A 21542-nucleotide genomic window follows, 5' to 3' on the forward strand; every position below is an offset into this window, starting at 1 on the left:
TTATCACCACGCGTTGCGGCAGAAATTCGAACGATATCTACTCAATAAATTACAGTGTTTATACATTACCCGAACTTAGTATAGAAATCGAAAGAGAAAAACCACTCATAAAATAAAGTGGTGATATATGCCAAAATAAAAATATAAAAGCATACTTATTTATGTTTTATAGAAAAACGAAAAAGAAAACTCAAAAAATAAAATCCTAGTATACCAAAATTATCTTGACACGTGTTCGGTTTGTGAAAAAAGTTAATTTAAAATCAAAGAAAAAGAATAATTAAGCTAAGATAAAAAAATGAATTAAACTAAAACCATAAGAAAACAAATAATTAACTAACGACAAACAACAAAAATTAAATTAAAGTTTGACAACTCTCAATGTCCAACTGTAGTAGTTACGTTTGCTATAATATATAGCTAAAGGTTTCCCTCGGCACGTTGCGTCGGTTTCTTTTAAAACTAATAATAGAAATTGAACAATACTTTACCATCACATCATCTTATTTTTCTATTGCTTGCTTTAGTATGGAACACATAAATACATAGATCTTAAAAAAACTAGTATGGTATATATAATACATAAACCTTTAAAAAATATAAAAAAAAACTTAGAACCGGCCAAAGAGAGGTTCGAACTCGGAACTTGTGGTTTATAACATCACAGCGAGACCACCAGACAAGCTTTCAATTTGTGCTAAACTATATTCTTAAATTAATAAATACAAACGGAATATCGGGAATAATAATAATAAAAAAACAGAAATTCAGTGGCTGCCACATGACAGTCACTTATTGGATCTCCACTGAAAACACTGTAGCATTAGGTTTCTCTTTATATATAGTATTGTAACATCTCGTTTCTCGTTTCGGTTAATAAAATGAAAATATGAGTTATTGTGAGTCGGGCTAGTGTTGGGTTAAATGGATATGGGTTATGGACTTGGGTTATGAAGGAAAGAAGAAGAAGACCATCCGTTCATTTACACATATTCCATACACCACCCAAAACACACACTTAAGCTCTCTCTCTAATTTCTCTCTTTTCTCTAGCCGAACCAAGAAGGAAAACCGATCCCGGTCCAAGGTAATGATAGTGTGATATTGTATGAGCTCAAACCCGTTAGATTTATTTCTGAAACGACGAGCCGACACCTTTAAACCGTTAAAGTCATGAGATCCGGGTGGAATCGGGTATAAACCGAACCAAAAATGAGCTTAGGGGTCCCCCAAGCTCAAATCTGGATCGAACAGGATGAAAAACTGTAAAAACGGTGGAAAACGAGTAAGATCTCTTTTTTCCGGCGAAATCGCGGTTTTCCGGCGACGACGGTGCCAGAAAGGTGGCGAGTACAAGGTTAACATGTCAGAGAATGTTTCTGACATTTTCTGACCTAACCCTAATTCGTTACGGGAACATAACGAATTAACCCCTGGTTCGTTAAGCCAATTCGCTATGGAAGAATAACTAATTAGCTTCATTCGCTAACTAATTCCTTAAGCCAATTCGTTATGTTAATTCGTGTAAGGCCCCGTTACCGGTGCCGCACTTTGGACGTTGGATTTACTCATAAACACGATTCTACAAATCAGAGTTTATTAAAACTTTCGCGGAAACGTTAACTTTAATCATTCGATCTAAAACATCCAATCTTTTCTTTAAAGCACAATATACAACATCGTATTTAAAACAACATTTCTATTCCGTCTTCAGATGCCAGCCATTCAATCCATGTCATGTGCCCTCCTCATGCCAACTCATTAAACATATTTACATGCGTGCATACTAAAAGTCAGCTACGCTGAGTGAGTTCTAGTTAATCAGGCAACATACATTTCATTCTCATACATTCCTTCATGTATCCGAAGACACGTATTATTACTTTAACCTTGTATAAATATCCATAAGAGGAACGTCACATAATATCTATTAAAAGAGCTATTACTATTACCCATACTATAAATATATATTCTCCATAGAAGGAACACTATACTATCCATAGAAGGAACACTACACTATCCATAGAAGGAACACCATACTATCAATGGAAGGAACACTACACTATCCATAGAAGGAACAGTACGCTTTCCATAGAAGGAACATTATACATTATCCATAGAAGGAACTCTACAAATTATCCATAGAAGGAACACTGTATACAAGTTATTATTTAATGTCCATGTAAGGAGCTAATCACTTCCCTTATACGTGGAATATCCGAAGATCGTTCATGTACCGACAAGCTTTCATTCATAACGTTCATACATCATCCATATATAACATTCATAACTTTATTTACAACCTGACAGTACGCGCAATATCCGAAGATCGTTCGCGTACCGACAAGCAATCATTCATATCTATCACATATATCATATATGGCATACACTTACCACTTAAGGTAAGTGTATTAACTAATCACATCGAGTATGCACACAGCCTCGAAAACATAACAAGGAATAGGGCTAGAAACTCACCTCAATCCTGTTTCTTTCTTCGTTTATCGTAATTCCCTTCTTTAGCTGAGCTCTGCTAACTGTATATCGGTTACACATATTAATACTTGTTCTAATGGTATTTTAACTGAAACGGTTAAGTCTGGGGTAGTCTAATGATATAGTGTTAGATTACTTTATACTTGGTTTATTTTATTTGTTAAACCCTAAGGCATAAGGTTCTTCCCATTATTTAATTACTATTATTTTCTCTTTCTTTAAACATGTTATTATTAATATAAGAGTTTTCAGATTCATTTAATATTCTTTTCTTTATCGAGTTCACGTCCCTCCTCGTAAACTGTCATGTGTTTATAAGTATATTCATATTTAGACGTATGTGTGTGTATGTATAGGACACATGGGCTATCCCATACTTGTGGACCTCCAAGTGTAATCTTAGGTGTAGATTTAAGCGAGTATTCCTCTATACATATACGTACTCTTGGGTTCTCAAAGTGATCGATTACAAGGCAATCAAATCACTTCGTAACGTAATCGGGTGGTTGCTCATAGTAACCGAACTATAAGTGATCGAGTGTAGGGAGTGTTATAGGGCTCGGGTTTGTATTTGGGCTTGGCTAGATCTTGGGCCGTGTGTATATATAAAAATTATAAGCCCAACCTCTCCTTAATTAACCATAAGACCCTACCTTCATCCTTACTGCAGCCCCAAGCATTCAAACCTTCATGTGATCGATCCTCCATGTAATCGACGGAATTGTATGCGATTAAGTACAGGTAATCGAGTCAAGGCAATCGGATCCGGGATGTAATCGAATCCTATTGGTAACGAAACCCGATTGTATTCGAGTCATAGGGTATGCGATCTGGAGGGTAAACGGGTAAGTAATGTATACGAGTTTCATTGTAATCAAACGCAGATTGTAAGCGAGTCATGGTCTAATCGAGTAGCCATTGTAATCGAGCTACTGTATGCGAGTTACAGTGTAAGTGATTTTCAGATTATATGTGAGTTCAGTTGTAATCGACTTCCAGATTTGTATGTGATGTATATATGTATACCTATATTGTATGTGATTATTGTTGTAAACGAGTCATTATTGTACTCGAGCATACATGTAACCGATTTGAGGTTATTGTATGCGAACCTAATGAGACCAACCATACACATAAGCTGAGCTCTTTTAATTGATGTCCACTTATTGTAATCGAGTTACGGGTAAGTCTTAATGTAAGTATCTTGGCCATCTAGCTCAGTGTGAACAGGTTTGTATGCGATTGGTTTAATATGGGCAAATGGGTTTTGGTCAACATGAGGGTCAGGGTTGCGTCTCAACCCAGCGCTTGTTTATTATTATTATTATTATTATTATTATTATTATTATTATTATTATTATTATTATTATTATTATTATTATTTAACATATAAACCTTTAACATGATGCCATCTTACCCCTTAAGCGCTCTCGTGACCATTTCCGGGTAAGACTTGACTCGGGAAATCATAAAGTTTGGATCTTTTAAGCTGAAAATGTTTAAAATAGATCTAGGGTTTCTTTAAACAAGCCGTTCATAGTTACGAGTTCGTTAAGTTCCACTTTATCATCAAGTTTTCAACTTTAATGTTCGTTTATACCCGATCTACTCTCGTTTAAAGTTTCAAGGATAACCGGTTTCAAAAACGTAAACTTTAAAGGTAAAAGACATACCTTTATATGTTCGGTGTGGTTGCAGTTGGCTTGATTATGAACTCTAGATCTTGTATTTATCTTGTATATTAAATATCTATCTATATTTGACGTTCGATCTCGTTTCTCTTTTCCTCATGGCCATGTGTAAGGTGATGGAGGTGTGTGTGTTCTTGAGTGTGTGTAGAGATTATGGAAGATGGAAATGAGAGTTCGAGTTTTTGAATGGTTTAAGGGAATATTTATATCCCTTAAAGCCCATGGACTCTAGGCCAATCCACCATCTTAATCCATTTTATATAATTTAAGTCCATTTTCTTTCTATATTTTATATTAATTAAATATTAACACACGATATCTAAACACGACTTTCTTTATTTAATATTAGAATATTTAGGATGTTACAATTCGTTAAGGAATGAATGACGAACTAAATCCAATTCGTTAAGTAGTTTGTTAAGGAAGAACTGACAAATGAACCCCCAGTTCGTTAAGGGTTCAGTTCGTTAAAGTTTCAGTTCGTTATAAGGGTTCAGTTTTCTATGAAGTTCAATTCGTTAACCAAACCATACGAAGGAGGTCCAATTCGTTAAAAGGGACCAGTTCGTCAAAAGGTCAATTCGTTACATGAACCAGTTCGTTATGATAGTCAATTCGTTAAGAACTAAGTAACGAACTAGGAGTTTAATAAAATGACAGAACAGTCCCTGGACTTAGAAAAGAATGAAATAATTACATAATAACCCTTGAACTTTGATAATTGATGAAAGATACCTTTAAAGGTTAACAAGTAATGATTAACTAACCGGTAAAGATAAAATGAAGTAAAACCGGCTTAGATACTTAAGATCAATTAAGTAAGCAATGAGAATGGCTAGAATAGTATTTAATATTGCGTTTATTAAACAGTTAGTCGTGCACAGATCAAGAAAGGAATAACCATAAACGGTGAACGTAACCGAGTTTAGGTGAGTTTCTAGCCCTTTCCTTGTTATGTTTTCGGGGCTGTGTGCATACTCGATGTGATAGTTAATACACTTACCTTAAATGGTAAGTGTATTCCATTTATGATTTATGTGTTAGATATTATGTTATGTATGTGAATAAAAGTTTGTCGGTACGTGAACGATCTTCGGATATTGCATGTAATGACAAGGGATGTATGTATATGAAAGATGAATGTGTATGATATATATACATATATGTACAATATATGAATATGTTTGAATGATTAAAGAAATTATATGTATGTTACGGGTATGTAAAGACAGTATGTATGAAGATGAAGAAGTAAGGGATTAGACCCTAATAATATCTGAGATAGAGAAGAAAGGGATCAGACCCTAATAATATCTGAGATAGACAAGGACAGAGGGATCAGACCCTAATAATATCTGATATAGAATGGACAGTAATCATATAGTATGAAAGTATGTATGAAATTATGAAATAAATTAGTAAGTAATTATTATGTATCTTCGGATGCATAATGGAAGGTAAATATACGTATTGTATGATGTATGATTAACTAGAACTCACTCAGCATAGCTGACTTTTAGTATGCACGCAGGTGAGTAGGATGAGATAGCTGGCTTGAGCGGGAACACATGGTAGAAGAATAAGAGTCTGGCATCTGAAGACGCAAGTTGTTTTATGTTTAATGTTGTAATGTTTGAAGACAAGAATGTTTTAAGACAAGTTACGAATTATTATTGTAATGTTATGAAAGTTTTATATTCCGCGTAAAGTTTTAATTAACTCTGATATTTAGAACTGTGTTTATGAGTAAATCCAGCGTCCAAAGTAGGGCACCGGTAACGGGGCCTTACAAGTATAGTGGGGCAGGATTTCATAGCGAATTCTGGAAATTAACATATGTACTAAATCCTAAATCTCCCTTACCCGTCCTTATCCTAAATCCTATATCGAAAACTAACCTGTGTGTTGTGTCAGAAATTCAGTTGGTATCGTTTGTTTCCTTAATGTAATATAAAGGGACCGACACTCGAAAAGACGACCTATGAAGAGAACAAAAAATTATGTCCATTTGTGCGGGTACTTTGAGTAGTTATATATTGATCCTTATTATTATAGAGATGGAATACCAACTGAATGGACGAGTATTGTAGATATTGAACAAACGCAGAAACCAAGTAATAGAAATTTACCGGGAACCGTCTCCTATGTCAAAGTTACCGGAAACCGCCACCGCTGTTGGTACTCCTCGTGTAGAAGATGGTTGCAGGGATAAAAATCTTATATATGTATACGGAGGGCCTCTATTTATACTATTTCCTGCGCCATTTTAAAAAGACGTGTCGGTTAAGAAACATTACACAATTCCCACGGTGGTTATCAAATAAATAAATAAATAAAACTGGTTATCAAATAATAAATGGATTTTAAGTGGTGAAACTAATGAAACACTATAATAGTAAAATACATTTCCTTTTCAATAAATCGTTACACTATAAATATTTATTATGCATAATTATAATTACACTATAAAATATTTAATATTAGGCTATGTGTAGTGGAGAGGCTACAAATTGGGACGTTTTATGCCATGTAGCGTCCAGTCAGCAAGGGGTGAAACTTTGTTTTGGGGTGTAATGGTGTAGGGGACTACAATCGTAATATATATATATATATATGTATAAATATAAATATATATAACACATATTAATAAAATAATAATATTTTCTTCTTCTTCCACGGCGACTTCTTCTCCTCGCCCCCTCCCCATTTTGCCCGGAAATCGCCCAGGGGGCGGTGTGCTCCCCCTTTGTCGCCCTTTCTTGCCTGGATCATCGCCCCATTACGGCTAGTCTTAGAGGGGTTGGCAAATATCTGAAAGCGGATTGGATTCTTGGGCTAAAAACTAGCTATGGGGTTCACTTTGTTCATATCCAAGAGATGAAAAAAATCAGAGAACCCCTCTTGGATTGTAAATAGGTTTTGTGGCAGATCTGCGTGTAAGTTTGATTCAGTTGATGCGTTAGGTCGATCTGGAGGTATTCTTAGTTCTTGGGACTTGTCAATTTCAGCAAGACTGGTTCGTTTAAACACAGCAGGTTCCTTGTCACTGCCGGGGTTATTAAACCTTTGGGTGTTTTGTTAACGATTGTGATTGTTTATGCTCCAAACGATCCAGTGGATCGGAAAGAGCTTTGGGTTGAGTTGTTGGCGTTAAGGAGGTCGGTGGTCGGTCTCAGTCTTATGATAAGCGATTTCAACAAGGTTTGAGATCAAGGGGAAATATTAAATTCTGTATTCGTTGTGTCAAATATTGATGCGTGTAATTGGTACATCTCTGAGGTCGATTTATCGGAGTATCAAATGGGGGGTGGGGGTTATTCAGTTATGTCTCTGAAAAATGTGATAAATTTAGCAAACTAGATCGCTTTTTGGTTTGTAAAGAGTTCATGAGTATGTGGCCGCTTGCGTCTTTGAATTTATTAGCTAAATATTGTTCCGACCATAGACCGTTATTATTGCCTTCGGTGGCGTCCAACTTTGGGCATATTCCGTTCCGCTTTTTTAACTCTTGATTGGAGTTAGAGGGGCTTGAGGAATTTGTTCGGACACAGTGTGGACTTTTCCACCTTACGGGACGGGCGGATTTTGCGTTGACAACTAAACTTAGATGGCTAAAGTCGTGAATAAAATCATGGATGAATCAAGTTCGGGTTCAGAATGAAGGCCGGTAAGAGGAGAACAAAAAGACTATAAGGTCGCTTGAATCTATAGGTGAGATAAGAGTGCTTTCGGACTTGGAAATTAAACTAAGATTGAGGTGTATTGGACTTGTAAAAGAGTTTGAACAGTTGAAATATAGAGATCTCAAACAGAAGTCGATGGTTCGTGGGCTTCACATGGAGATGAAATTCTAAATATTTCCATGGTATTATTAATGCTAATCTAAGTAATAACCGTTTACACGGTCTCATGGTGCAGGGGAGTTGGGAATCTAAACCGATTATTGTGAAAGAGGTGGTCTTCGATTTTTTTGCTAGAAAATTTGAGGAACCTTTACGGGGTCGGCCGGGTTTGGTGTCAAATATATTCAAGCAAATGAATAGTCTTGAAGCTTGCTGCTTGATCTCGTTTTTACTTTATCGGAAATCAAAGAGGCCGTTTGGGATTGTGCAGGGGACCGATCACCAGGTCCTGATGGGTTTAATATTAGATTTCAAAAGGTTCTAGAGCTGTTTTCAGACTGACTTCTTGATGATTTTTGAAGAGTTTTACCACTCAGAGTCGTTTAGCTTTGGTTGTTTGTCGTCTTTTATAGCATTGATTCCCAAAGTCAAGGACCCAGTTTTTTAGGCGACTTCCGTCCTATTAGTTTAATCGGGTGTATTAATAAAGTAATTTCTAAAGTGTTGATGGGGAGGACTAAGATGTTGATCGGAGGGTTAATCTCAGAAGAACAATCAACCTTTTTAGCTGACCGAAGCATTTTAGATGGTCCTTTAATCATGAACGAAGTGCTCTCTTGGCTAAAAATATCTAAAAGGCGAGGTATGTTATTAAATTCGATTTAGAGAAGGCATACGACTCATTAAATTCGGGACATTTGGATTCGGTTCTTGAGCAAATGGCTTTTCCTTTGAAATGGCGAATGTGGGTCTCGGCTATTATAAAGGCTAGCCGGGCCTCAGGGTTGGTGAAAGGGTCACCTACCCAGGAATTCCAAAGTTTTTGGGGTCTTAGAAAAGGCGATCCGTTAGCGCTGTTTCTGTTTATTATCGCCATGGAAGGCTTAACCACTATGTTGTATTCAATGGTCCAGAAGGGGATTTACTCCGGTTTAAAATGCGGTTCATCTGGGCCGGCACTTTCTCACTTTTCATACGTGGATGATGTGGTCTTTTTGGGTGATTGAATCAATCGTAACGCATTGAACTTGGGTCGGATTCCGAGATGTTTTTACTTAGTGTCAGATCTGAAAGTTAATTTACATAATTGTAGTATTTATGGTATAAATGTGGTAGGGGCTGATTTGGGGAGGATGGCTACTGTGCTTCGGTGCAAGGTGGGAGTGGTGCCATTTATACATTTGGGTCTTCAAATAGGAGGTAATAAGAATTTAATTGACTCGGGGGACCTGGTAGAACTTTTTAGTAAGAGGCTCTCAATTGGGTCGCTTGGGAAAAGGTGTCGGCTCCAGTTGAATATGGTGGACTTGGTTTGGGTTTTCTAAGGGATTTCAATGTTTCCTTGCTTACAAAGTTGTTGTGGCGGTTTAAGAATGAGAGAAGGAAACTTTGTGGAAGGTAATATGGTCACTCCATCGTTCTTCTAGATCGTGGTCGAGTATACCGGTTAGGCTCTCTTGCCCGGGTCGATGGAGACAAATTGGTAAAACTGTAGAGGAGATCGAGCTAATCGGGATCGAGCTGGGTAAAATGTTCCGAAAGGTATAGTAAATAATGGGAGAAGTAATTGGTTTTTGGTTGGATATATGGATCGGAGATTGTCCGTTGTGCGACCGGTTTCCGACTCTTTTTTCCGGGTGAGGGTAGCGGTCGATCGACGATGGAAAGATGTCGGGTGGGGCGGTTCGTTGCTTATACATTTAGATGCCGGTCGGTAATATTCGATGATTTTAAAAAAATAATCAAACACAAACTCTCTAGAGTATAAAATATTTACTCGTACTCACCAGTACTCATTTATAAAAATATATCAGTCTAGTTTACGATACATCGTTTTTGAAAATAAAAATGCGTATATCAAACATAACTATTGTTTTAAGTTTCATATAAAATGCATAGATAATAATTTATATATCAGCATCTCATTTGTTTAATATTTTTTTAGTAATCGATCGTTACTTTTTTGTTATCGCTAACGTTCATTTGTGTCGGACAGACTGATGAGTGACCCAACAATTCTTCAAACGATTACCAATATATGATAAAGTGAACTTCTAGATGCACATAGTCATAAAGTGAACTTCTAGATACCATAACTGTTTCGATTTAATTACTTTTTGAAGTCGTACAGATAATAACTTGTTTTTTGATGGGTTGTCACAAATACATTTATTGGGTATATATGTTTTGAGAAAGTGTAGCATACACTCAACAAGGTTTTTTATTGATTATTAATCACCCTCATAAGACATATTGCCAAATATTTAAGCAAACTGATGTTTCTTTTCTTCAATTGTAATGGGCTCAATAATAATAGAGAAGACCCGATCTTTGGCTCGAGTGTCCGGAGATCCATGTCCATCTCCATATTGATACGTACAACATGAAATTCGTGCTAGATTAATTGCCATATCAACAAACGAACTGGGTAACTCTTGAGAATTGCAAGTCATGTGCACTTTGTTCAGTTCCCTCCATGCTTCGCCAATTAAAGTCTTAATATATGCACGGGCAACTTCCTCACAAACACCATTCTCATGCATGTAACATGATATTGCATTTATGTTTTTACCTCTTTCTATCTCACCCTACGTAAAGGGATTACAAAATTAGAAGAAAAGAACAACAATAAAATCTCTAATAAATAAAATAAACTATGAAACGTACCGTTGAAGTACCTAAATCATTGTAAAGTCGAAAAATCAGCGATGACCATTTCATAAGATCATGGTATCTCTCTAAGTTCTCAACTGCGTCTTTGTTGATTTCTTGATTGATTAAAAAGTATCCGTGAGTAAGTATAACTACTCCTGAGACGGACAACCATGCATTATCTAGATAGTCTTCAAGTGTTGGAATGCATTTTTCTTCAGTCCACTTTGCTTCCACAAGGAACGCTTCCAATAATTCTCCCCACTTTTAATCAATAAATATAATAAGATGATATTTTAGCTAAGGTATGTATAAATTTCAATGCAATATACTAACCACTTTTACAAGGATTGGTGTTATGTCTTCTCCTTGTGTATTTGAAGTATTACAACCCATTTCAGTAATTGTATTAAAAAGAGCTCCAAAGCCTTCTTGTAAATAGTTGGGCATATGTTCCGTTGTATTAATATCCCACCTAAAAAGTTAGAAGCTACATAAGTATGATCAAACCAAGGAGACGTAATATAATTTACAACTGAAAACAACAAACCTCTTGACAGCATCCGTCAAGATCTCTAGTTCATCTAGAGAACCATAAACATCATAGATATCATCAATGACCGTAATTAACGTGCAGACTTTTGTGAGACCTACTCGACAAGAATGATATTGTGGTTCTGAAACCACTCCTACGGTCCAAAAGAAGCATTCCATTAGTCGATCCCTAGCGAACCCTAACTTGTGTGCTAAGCCTATGGTTTTCCACCACCTGTCATATAAAAAGGAACAAATGTTGTTTATCATGGGAATTACCATATTATTATACATACTTTATTTTCAAATTTGATTTTCGAGCGTTGATAAAAGCCAAGTCTTACTTTGATGCAACTTTAAGTTCCGTTTTGTATGTCGCTTGAATCATGTTGAAATCTAACGTTGCAAGCTCTAACAAAACTTCATTTGCAGTTTGTCGTTTACTGTACGCTTCAATATAACACCTAGCCTGTAGTCTAAGCATCCTATGATACAAGGGGACTTCCAATGCCTGGTGTATGTGTTCAAAAGCTTCATTTTCTCGGCCCTTCAGTTTTAGCAAATATTTAGTTGCAAATGACTTAGCCTCATGCAAATCACTTTCTTCTGTAAAAGCAACATGTGAAGCTTCATATAGACTTAGCAATCCCTTTACATCTGTCTGTAGACATCCAATGAAACTACCACGATTGTTGTCCTTGAATCTCCTAAGAAAATCTGTGTTCAGATATTGCAACAAATCCTGAATGAGTTATATATATATATATATATATATATATATATATATATATATATATATATATATATATACATATATTTTCTAAGAGAACCCTTTAGAAATTAAGAACTTTGAGAAACTACTTTTAGCCACAAGAAATTCTAAAAATAATATTTGAAAAAATTATAAATAAAAAAAAACAAAAATTTTTAAAAAATTAAAAAACCAAAATTCTTATATTTCATTTCGATTTCATAAAAAAAACACTTCGTATTATACACATATGTATAATTTCATTTAATCTCTAATTACGTAATGTACACTTATGTACATTATCATTACCTTAAATTGTACATATGTGTATAAAAAAACATGTATGTACATATATGTACCTATTATACATATGTGTATAATTTAACAAAACCGAGAAGTTTTTTTTATGAAACCGGGATAATATATAAGAATTTTGATTTTTTTACTTTTTTTGTTTTTGCTTTTTTTTATGTTTTCTAATATTTTTTTCAAAATTTTGGGTTTTTTATGGTCTAAATTACTTCTCATAGTTCTCAATTTCAAAATAGTTATTACATTATCCTTAGTATAAATAGGGGAGGATATTTTGAAAACCTGATAAGTTGTAAGAACTTTAAGAACTCAATATGTACCACACATCTAACATCCCGAAATTTCTAAGAATAGATAATTAATATTTTATTTATTTAAGAGGGAAAAGTTTACTTAAGTTGGTAGAGAATTAAAATAATAAAGATAGAAGGATAACTAGACTAATTAGATGAAATTAATTATAAACCAAAAAGGAAAGATGTGCTTAAGGTCCATGGGCTTAAGGGAGTATAAATACCCCTTAAAACCGTAATCCTTCCCATTTTCATACATCTCCACACCATAGCCTACACCATCAAAACACACACTTAACCCAATTCCCGTTTTTGAGAAAACCACCCATAAAGACACAAAAATTCCCTGAGATCTAGCCGTCGGATTAGTCTCAAATTTTAACTGAGTGTTCATGGTATACAAATGAATATTTCCACCGATTAGATCTTCAATCAGAGGTAGGGAAGTCCGATTTGTATCAGCAAAACCATAGCATCTCAAAAGTGAAGATTCTGGAAACTGTTCAGGTGTTCCGGCGACTGTAGCAGCAGTTTCCGGCGAAGGTGAGCTGATGGGTTTGTAGATCGGGACGAGACGATTCCGTGGCCGCTTGAGTCACTCAAATTGGAGTTCGTTTGATATGGTTTTGAGCATCTCGAGTGATTTCATACAAAAACCTCAAATGTACGTTTTTGTTAAAAAGGCTTACTTTTCATGAACGGATTTACATGAAAATTGGTAGGATGATAGATCGGGTCATGATTATTGATAAAGTAATGAACTTGATAGTAAACTGGTTAGTTGGTTCGTTTTGGGTAAAACGAGTAGTGTTCGGTTTATGAAAAGGACGGGTAAACGAAGTCGGTTTTGCATGAAACTTGGTAGGATAGTAAATCGGACCCTATTATGTGAGAAAGATGTAAACTTTAACCTAAATTAGTTGTTTTGAATTAAAAACGGGTAAATGGGGTAAGATCCCGGTTTTCCGGCGATGACGGCGCCGGAAAGACGGCGCCGGAAAAGTGTAGACAAGGATGAAAAGGGTATTAAAACCCTAACCCTAATTCGTTATGTGAAACTAACGAATTAAAGGTAATTCGTTAAAGGACTAGCCTTAATTCGTGAACTGATTCGTTAATGAAGGAGTGACGAACTAGCTCCGATTCGTTATGATGATTCGTTAAGGAAGAACAACGAACTAGCTTCAATTCTTTAAAGCCAGTTCGTTATAAAAGATAAGTTCGTTATAAAGAGTCCAGTTCTCTATATTCTGAATAACGAATTAGAAGTTTGAAATAATGACAAAAAGGTCCTTGGACTTAGAATAAATGGCTTAATTACATATTAGCCCCTGGACTTTATTAATATATGAAAGATACCTTTAAAGGTTAACGTGTAACGATTAACTAACCGGGTAATGACTCAATGGAGTAATATCGGCTTAGACACTTAAGATTAGTTAAGTAAGCAGTAAGAAAGGCTAGAACAATATTTAATATTGTACCTATCAAACAATTAGTCGCGCACAACAAGGAAGGGAATAACCTTAAATGGCGGACGCAACCGAGATCAGGTGAGTTTCTAGCCCCATTCGTTGTTATGTTTTCGGGGCTGTGTGCATACTCGATGTGATTAGTCTTACACTTACTTTAAGTGGTAAGTGTATGCCTTATATGATTTATGTATGAATGAATGCTTGATGGTGCGTGAACGATCTTCGGATGTTGCATGTACCGCCAGGTGATAGTTTGAAGATATGATTGTTATATATGATGTGTAAATGATGTGTGTATGTATGAACGTTATAATTATGAATATATAGAAAAGTATGGTATGGTTGTATGGAAGAAAGGGAGACGAGACCCTAATAATATCCGAGGATGGATGGGAGACCGGACCCTAGTAATATCCGAGGATGGAGGGTGACCGGACCCTAATAGTATCTGAGGATGGATGGTGACCGGACCCTAATAATATCCGATGATGGAGGGTACCGGACCATGACAATAACCGAGGTATGTAGGGCGAAATGCTCTTTATAATGTAAGGTTAGTTACGTGTGTATTGTGTATGTTAAAGAAAGAAACCACGAAAGAATGAAAGTATGTGTATGGCAGAACGATGAACATGTTAAGTATGTAATATGCATCTTCGAATACGTATATAAGTAAGTATGTGAATGTATTGTATGTTGCCTGATTAACTAGAACTCACTCAGCGTAGCTGACTTTTAGTATGCACGCAGGTTAACAGATTGAGACAGCTGGTTTGAGTAGGACACATGGCAAGATTGAAGAGGCTGGCATCTGAAGATTTGTCGTGATGTTTTGATATTATCGATTATGTTATGTTTTAAAAGACAAGTTAAAAATGTTTGTAATAAATGGTTGACTGTTATTATTATTCCGCGAAAGTTTTATTAACTCTGATATTTAGAAATGTGTTTATGAGTAAATCCAACACCAAATGTAGGGCACCGGGAGCGGGGCCTTACAAGTTGGTATCAGAGCAAAGTTCGAGAGATTTAAGCATTCTACATGCTTAGACTCGAACAAAGAATGGGATTTAAGTAAGAAAAGAAAAAAGATGTCAGTCCAAGATAGCCATGTGTCACTCAAGCAAGCTCGGTAAAGGTAAAGTATATGATTAATTTCATGTATAATGTAAGAATGTGTAAGGAAGTTAGCTTAATTGCTACAGAAAGAATATTTTAATGTTAGCTTAATTGCTAAAGAAAGAATGTGTGTATGCTAGCTTAATTGCTAGGGCTAAGAATGTAGGCTATATGTATGTTATGATTGTGTGTGAAGTAGAAACTTGCACAAGTGAAATCACAAAGGGAAATATGTAGAACCTGAGGAGTAATGCAAAGAGTTAATTACACTTGACCACTGTCATTAACTACTTACCTTACGAATCATGTGCTAAATAATTCCAAGAGTGATAATGTTTGTGTTTCCTTAGAGATAAGATATTACAAAGGGACGAGCGCGAAGAGGTCGTACTGGACGCTGTAGTAAGACATGTGCCAACCCGACACCTGTTGAAGAAGGTGTGACAAAGTAATATACGAAAACAATAGGAATTCGACTTTAGGAAGTAAAGAAGAAGGATCACGCCTGGAGCTTGTAATCATATACACCAAGGGAGTTGCTCAAATGTTTCGCACTACAATGACAACAATGTTCTCCGAAGCATCAAAGGTAGCCCGAACTGTGAAGTCCAAATGGAAGTAGCATGAAAGAAACAGAGATAAGCCAACTAGAATGAGTCAAGATAGGTAGTATGTCTGCAATAGTTAACTCCATAAAGGAACTTGCTGGGATCGTGAGTAACGAAGCGAATGACGAGAAAGTAGAGATGTTCGAGAAGGACGGGGGAAAGTCGAGGCATCCTAATTGAAAAGGAATGAAAGTACAAGACTACATAGTTTATCAAATATGAAAGAAGACGTTAAGAAGAATGTAGTTGTGTACCTGATACTTTATAGAAGAGACCAATAACGATATTTTCGTCAAAGTATGAGAATGGTTAAGAATTGTAAGGTAGAACTAGATGGACGTGAGTTCCATTCTACTCTTTATGATTGGCCTTAAGAGAGTTCGATGTCGTTTGGGAATGGATTTGACGTCTGAGTTAAATATCGTATAGAATGTAAGAGTAAGTTGATAAGGTTTATGTCATTGGATGACGGTACAGTGACGGTTTATGGTAATAAGTAAAGTTCAAGGCCTAACGTCATTCCGATGATAGAAGCTAAAGGTTTGTTAAGGCGAGGGTGCAGTGCCTACCTGGCATATGTTGTCAAAGCTACGGCCGACACGAAAGAAATGAAAGATGTTCCTGTAGTGTGTGACTAAGCAGAAGTGTTCCCATAGGACCTTCTGGGGTTACCACTGGAACGAAAGGTAGGATTCCAGATAGAGTTAATACCAGGAGCACAATCTGTCGCGAAAGCACCTTACCGCCTGGTGCCGTCCAAGATGAAAGAGTTAATTTCCCGACTACAAGAACTCCTCGACGAAGGTGTTTTGTGGCGAGAATTTCCCTACGGGGTGTACCAATGATGTTCGTGAAGGAAAAAGACGAAAGTATGAGAATGTGTATAGATTTCTACTAGTTGAACAAGCTTACTGTGAAGAATAGATATTTGTTGCCATAGATTGATAATTTGTTTGATCAAATGCACGGTGCGAGTTGGTCCTCCCAAATAGACCTCAGAGCAGGCTATTAACAGTTGAAAGTGAAAGAGGCAGACATCCCTAAGACAACGTTTCCGACACGATATGGACACTAAGAATTTCTCGTGATATCGTGTGGATTGAAGAATGCTCCAGCAACATGTATGCTTATGATGAATATGGTGTGTCATCCGATCTTGGACAAATCTGGCATTTGATTTTGTTGATGATAATATTGAAATATTCAAGGAATAAGTCCGATCATGCTGAACACTTGAGAGAAGTTTTGGATACCCTGACGAAAGAGTAATTGTATGCTAGGTTTTCAAGGTGTACCATTGATACATGGATGCCTCTTCAATATGAAAGAACGGAATTCGAGGCAAGAAGATGGGCAAGGCTGATAAAGGATTATGATTGTGAAAACATGTATTATCCTAGAGAGGCTAACGAGGTCACTAACGCACTAAGTCGTAAAGGTGGAGAGGTTATCACGACAATTAAGTCGTATAATTAGTTAGTAATTCGGATTGCATGAGCGAGATCCACGAGGTACAGCTAAAAGTTATAAAGGATGAGAGCAAGATGAAAAATAAATGAATTCTCTAGTTACACCGAGAGTTGAAAGATAATACTTATGATGTAAAAATCAGGTTTGGTTGCCTGAGGATTCCACGTCATGGATATCTTTGAGGCCAAATCCTAGATGAATATCATAAGTCTAAATATCGCTTATAATGAAGGCATATACTAATAGAAGTGAAACGCTTAAGTAGAAGTCAAATGAAGACTAGTCCATGATATGTGATGGCTGTGGATAGACATGATACCTTGCCTACAAAGATAAGAACAACCCCAAGTGTTACAAATGTGGAGCCGAAAGTCACACCGCAAGACAATGCTAGAAACCAGGGACAAAAGGTGGAAAGACATGCGAGGAAAGCGTAGATATGGCTTAGACTTATGTCTACCTGAATTGAGTCTTGACACAAATGATTAGTGTGTAATTGATAATCATGTGATCATGGAAGGGAAGTCCTCTGGAATGGAAAGGATAGGAGGGTATTATAAACGAAGGTCGAGACGTACCCGAAGGGAAGTCGGTTAAGGTAATTGGTTAAGATAAGATCAGGCAGCCTGATATGCAACGGCAAACAACAACGGATTCATAGGACAACGTGAGACTTGATTAGTCAAGAAAATGAAGATGTATAATCATGGACTTCATGATCAAGCTACCTTAGACAGTTATAACTCATGCACCCTACGTGTTGATACAGAGCTTAGAATGAAAGAAGGTTTAAGTGGTAACTTAAGGAGTTATCCAACAAGTTATGCAATGGATGTACTCAATGATTGCAAGAAGTGTTCTACCTTAAGGGATGGACAAAGGGGTTTCAAGAAATAATCATTAAGGAGGACCTAGGAGTGCTTCCTTACGTTTTGAATGCATCGCAAACAGTATATTTGCTAAAGGTTGCAAATGGACAGAATGGTCATTCAGTGCTCAGTATAATGATAGTAAGTGCAATGTTTCTATTTAAAGGACAAGAAAGAAGAGTATGCTTGTGGAAGTGATATGCACTAGCAAAGTCTAGATAAGGAAACGTATCATCAAGGACTTCATGGACAAGCTACCTAGAAAGCTAAAACTAATTAACATCACTCGATGATTGTGAGACAAAGTATAAACCGGTAAGTTAGGAAGCTAAACCGGTTCAAGAAAGATTGTGAATATAGGAAGTAGTCCTTTTACAAGGATTAAATAGGTTTCGAGGATGAAACCTCTTATAAGGAGGGTAGACTTGCAACATCCCGAAATTTCTAAGAATAAATAATTAATATTTTATTTATTTAAGAGGGAAAAGTTACTTAAGTTAGTAGAGAAATAAAATAATAAAGATGGAAGGATAAGTAGGCTAATTAGATGGAATTAATTATGAACCAAAAAGGAAATATGGGCTAAAGGTCCATGGTCTTAAGGGAGTATAAATACCCCTTAAAACCTTAATCCTTCCCATTTTCATACATCTCCACACCATAACCTACACCATCAAAACACACACTTAACCCAATTCCCGTTTTTGAGAAAACCAACCATAAAGACACAAAGATTCCCGGAGATCTAGCTGTCGGACCAGTCTCAAATTTTAACTGAGTGTTCATTGTATACAAATGAATATTTTCACCGACTAGATCTTCGATCAGAGGTAGGGAAGTCTGATTTTTATCAGCAAAACCATAGCATCTCAAAAGTGAAGATTCCGAAAACTGTTCAAGTGTTCCGGCGACTGTAGCGGTGGTTTCCGGAGAAGGTGAGCTGATGGACTTGTAGATCGGGAAGAGACGGTTCCGTGGCCGCTTGAATCACTCAAATCGGAGTTCGTTTGATATGGTTTTGAGCATCTCGAGTGATTTCAAAGGTAAGTTTTTGTTAAAAAGGCTTACTTTTCATGAACGGATTTACATGAAAATTGGTAGGATGATAGATCGGGTCATTATTATTGATAAAGTAATGAACTTGATAGTAAACGGGTTAGTTGGTTCGTTTCGGGTAAAACGAGTAGTGTTCGGTTTATTAAAAGGACGGGTAAACGAAGTCGGTTTTGCATGAAACTTGATAGGATAGTAAACCGGACCCTATTATGTGAGAAAGATGTAAACTTTAACCTAAATTAGTTGTTTTGAATGAAAAACGGGTAAATGGGGGTAAGATCCCGGTTTCCGGCGATGACGGCGCCGGAAAGACGGCGCTGGAAAAGCGTATACAAGGATGAAAAGAATATTAAAAACCTAACCCTAATTCGTTATGTGAAACTAACGAATTAAAGGTAATTCGTTAACGAACTAGCCTTAATTCGTGAACTGATTCGTTAATGAAGGAATGACGAACTAGCTCCGATTCGTTAAATAATTCGTTATGATGATTCGTTAAGGAAGAACAACGAACTAGCTTCAATTCGTTAAAGCCAGTTCATTATAAATGATAAGTTCGTTATAAAGAGTCCAGTTCGCTATATTCTTAATAACGAATTAGAAGTTTGAAAGAATGATAGAAAGGTCCTTGGACTTAGAATAAATGGCTTAATTACATATTAGCCCCTGGACTTTATTAATTTATGAAATATACCTTTAAAGGTTAACGTGTAACGATTAACTAACCGGGTAATGACTCAATGGAGTAACATCGGCTTAGAAACTTAAGATTAGTTAAGTAAGCAGTAAGAAGGTCTAGAACAATATTTAATATTGTACCTATCAAACAGTTAGTCGCGCACAGCAAAGGAAGGGAATAACCTTAAATGGCGGACGCAACCGAGATCAGTTTGAGTTTCTAGCCCCATTCCTTGTTATGTTTTCGGGGCTGTGTGCATACTCGATGTGATTAGTCTTACACTTACTTTAAGTGGTAAGTGTATGCCTTATATGATTTATGTATGAATGAATGCTTGATGGTGCGTGAACGATCTTCGGATATTGCATGTACCGCCAGGTGATAGTTTGAAGATATGATTGTTATATATGATGTGTAAATGATGTGTGTGTGTATGAAAGTTATAATTATGAATATATAGAAAAGTATGGTATGGTTGTTTGGAAGAAAGGGAGACGGGACCCTAATAATATCCGAGGATGGAAGGGAGACCGGACCCTAATAATATCCGAGGATGGAGGGTGACCGGACCCTAATAATATCTGAGGATGGAGGGTGACCGGACCTTAATAATATCCGAGGATGGAGGGTACCGGACCCTAACAATATCCAAGGTATGTAGGGCGAAATGTTCTTTATAATGTAAGGTTAGTTACGTGTGTATTGTGTATGTTAAAGAAAGAAAGCACGAAAGAAAAAAAGTATGTGTATGGCAGAACGATGAACATGTTAAGTATGTAATATGTATCTTCGAATACGTATATAAGTAAGTATGTGAATGTATTGTATGTTGCCTAATTAACTAAAACTCACTCAGCGTAGCTGACTTTTAGTATGCACGCAGGTTAACAGATTGAGACAGCTGGTTTGAGTATGACACATGGCAAGATTGAAGAGGTTGGCATCTGAAGATTTGTCGTGATGTTTTGATATTATCGATTATGTTATGTTTTAAAAGACAAGTTAAAAATGTTTGTAATAAATGGTTGACTATTATTATTATTATGCGAAAATTTTATTAACTCTAATATTTATAAATGTGTTTATGAGTAAATCCAACACCTAATGTAGGGCACCGGGAGTGGGGCCTTACAACATTTTTAATTAAATGAGTATGAAATATGTGGATAAGAATAAATCTGATTAAAAAATTAATCAGAAGAGAATAAAATTTTTTGATAATTACATAAGTTTAAATGTTAGTTAAACATGTGTAATAAATCGATTCGATGTGTAAATAAATATTGTAATTTTTTTACGTTACTTACACTTACGTATTACATATTTGTAAAAAATTCAAAAAAAAAGTTGTTAGTTAACTTCTTTCGAGTTCTTAAATCTCAAAGTGGTTAGTTGTTAGTTGCTAGATATTTATTTATTTTTTTGGTTTTATATTTTTTTCATTTTTTAATTAATTTTTTGACTTTTTTTTACTGGGATGCTAGACAAACATTTTGGTTTTTTATTACCTTTTTATTTTTACGTTTTTTTATTTCTATAATTTTTATATTAATTTTTTGATTTTATTTGGAGGGGTTTTTTTTATTCTACAAAAATAATGTGATGTAAGTAATTGAGAGTGCACCATAAGAATGTGGGGAATTGATCAAGGGTTGGTAAGAGAGTTTCTCAGTTCCCCATCTTTTTGAAGTAATC

At 36.0% G+C, this 21542-nt stretch overlaps 2 protein-coding genes across 2 annotated transcripts; one reads left to right on the forward strand and one right to left on the reverse strand.

Annotated features, from left to right (window-relative positions):
• Positions 1-8748: 8748 nt before the first annotated feature.
• LOC143616251 (uncharacterized) lies at positions 8749-9354 on the forward strand. The gene is made up of 2 exons (XM_077089132.1): positions 8749-9028; positions 9146-9354. Exons 1-2 carry the CDS (start codon positions 8749-8751, stop codon positions 9352-9354), a joined length of 489 nt encoding a protein of 162 aa, XP_076945247.1.
• Positions 9355-10293: 939 nt separating this feature from the next.
• LOC143616252 ((E)-beta-ocimene synthase, chloroplastic-like) lies at positions 10294-11957 on the reverse strand (the record flags this gene model as incomplete). Its single annotated transcript, XM_077089133.1, has 5 exons — positions 10294-10617; positions 10697-10945; positions 11018-11156; positions 11232-11450; positions 11560-11957. Coding segments are annotated over 5 exons (1329 nt in total), but the record flags the coding sequence as incomplete, so codon positions are not given.
• Between the last annotated feature and the right edge of the window lie 9585 nt (positions 11958-21542).

Source organism: Bidens hawaiensis, unplaced genomic scaffold (genome assembly GCF_021521415.1).
Source record: "Bidens hawaiensis isolate Kalapana, Puna unplaced genomic scaffold, B.hawaiensis_p1.1 tig00046365_1, whole genome shotgun sequence".
Classification (NCBI taxonomy): Eukaryota; Viridiplantae; Streptophyta; class Magnoliopsida; order Asterales; family Asteraceae; genus Bidens; species Bidens hawaiensis.

Bases quoted from the DNA above. Each gene is read 5' to 3' on its own strand.
- LOC143616251 (XM_077089132.1), top strand. From the start codon at position 8,749: ATGGCTTTTCCTTTGAAATGGCGAATGTGGGTCTCGGCTATTATAAAG. The intron at 9,029-9,145 runs GTGATTGAATCA...TAAATGTGGTAG, and splicing joins GGATGATGTGGTCTTTTTGG to GGGCTGATTTGGGGAGGATG.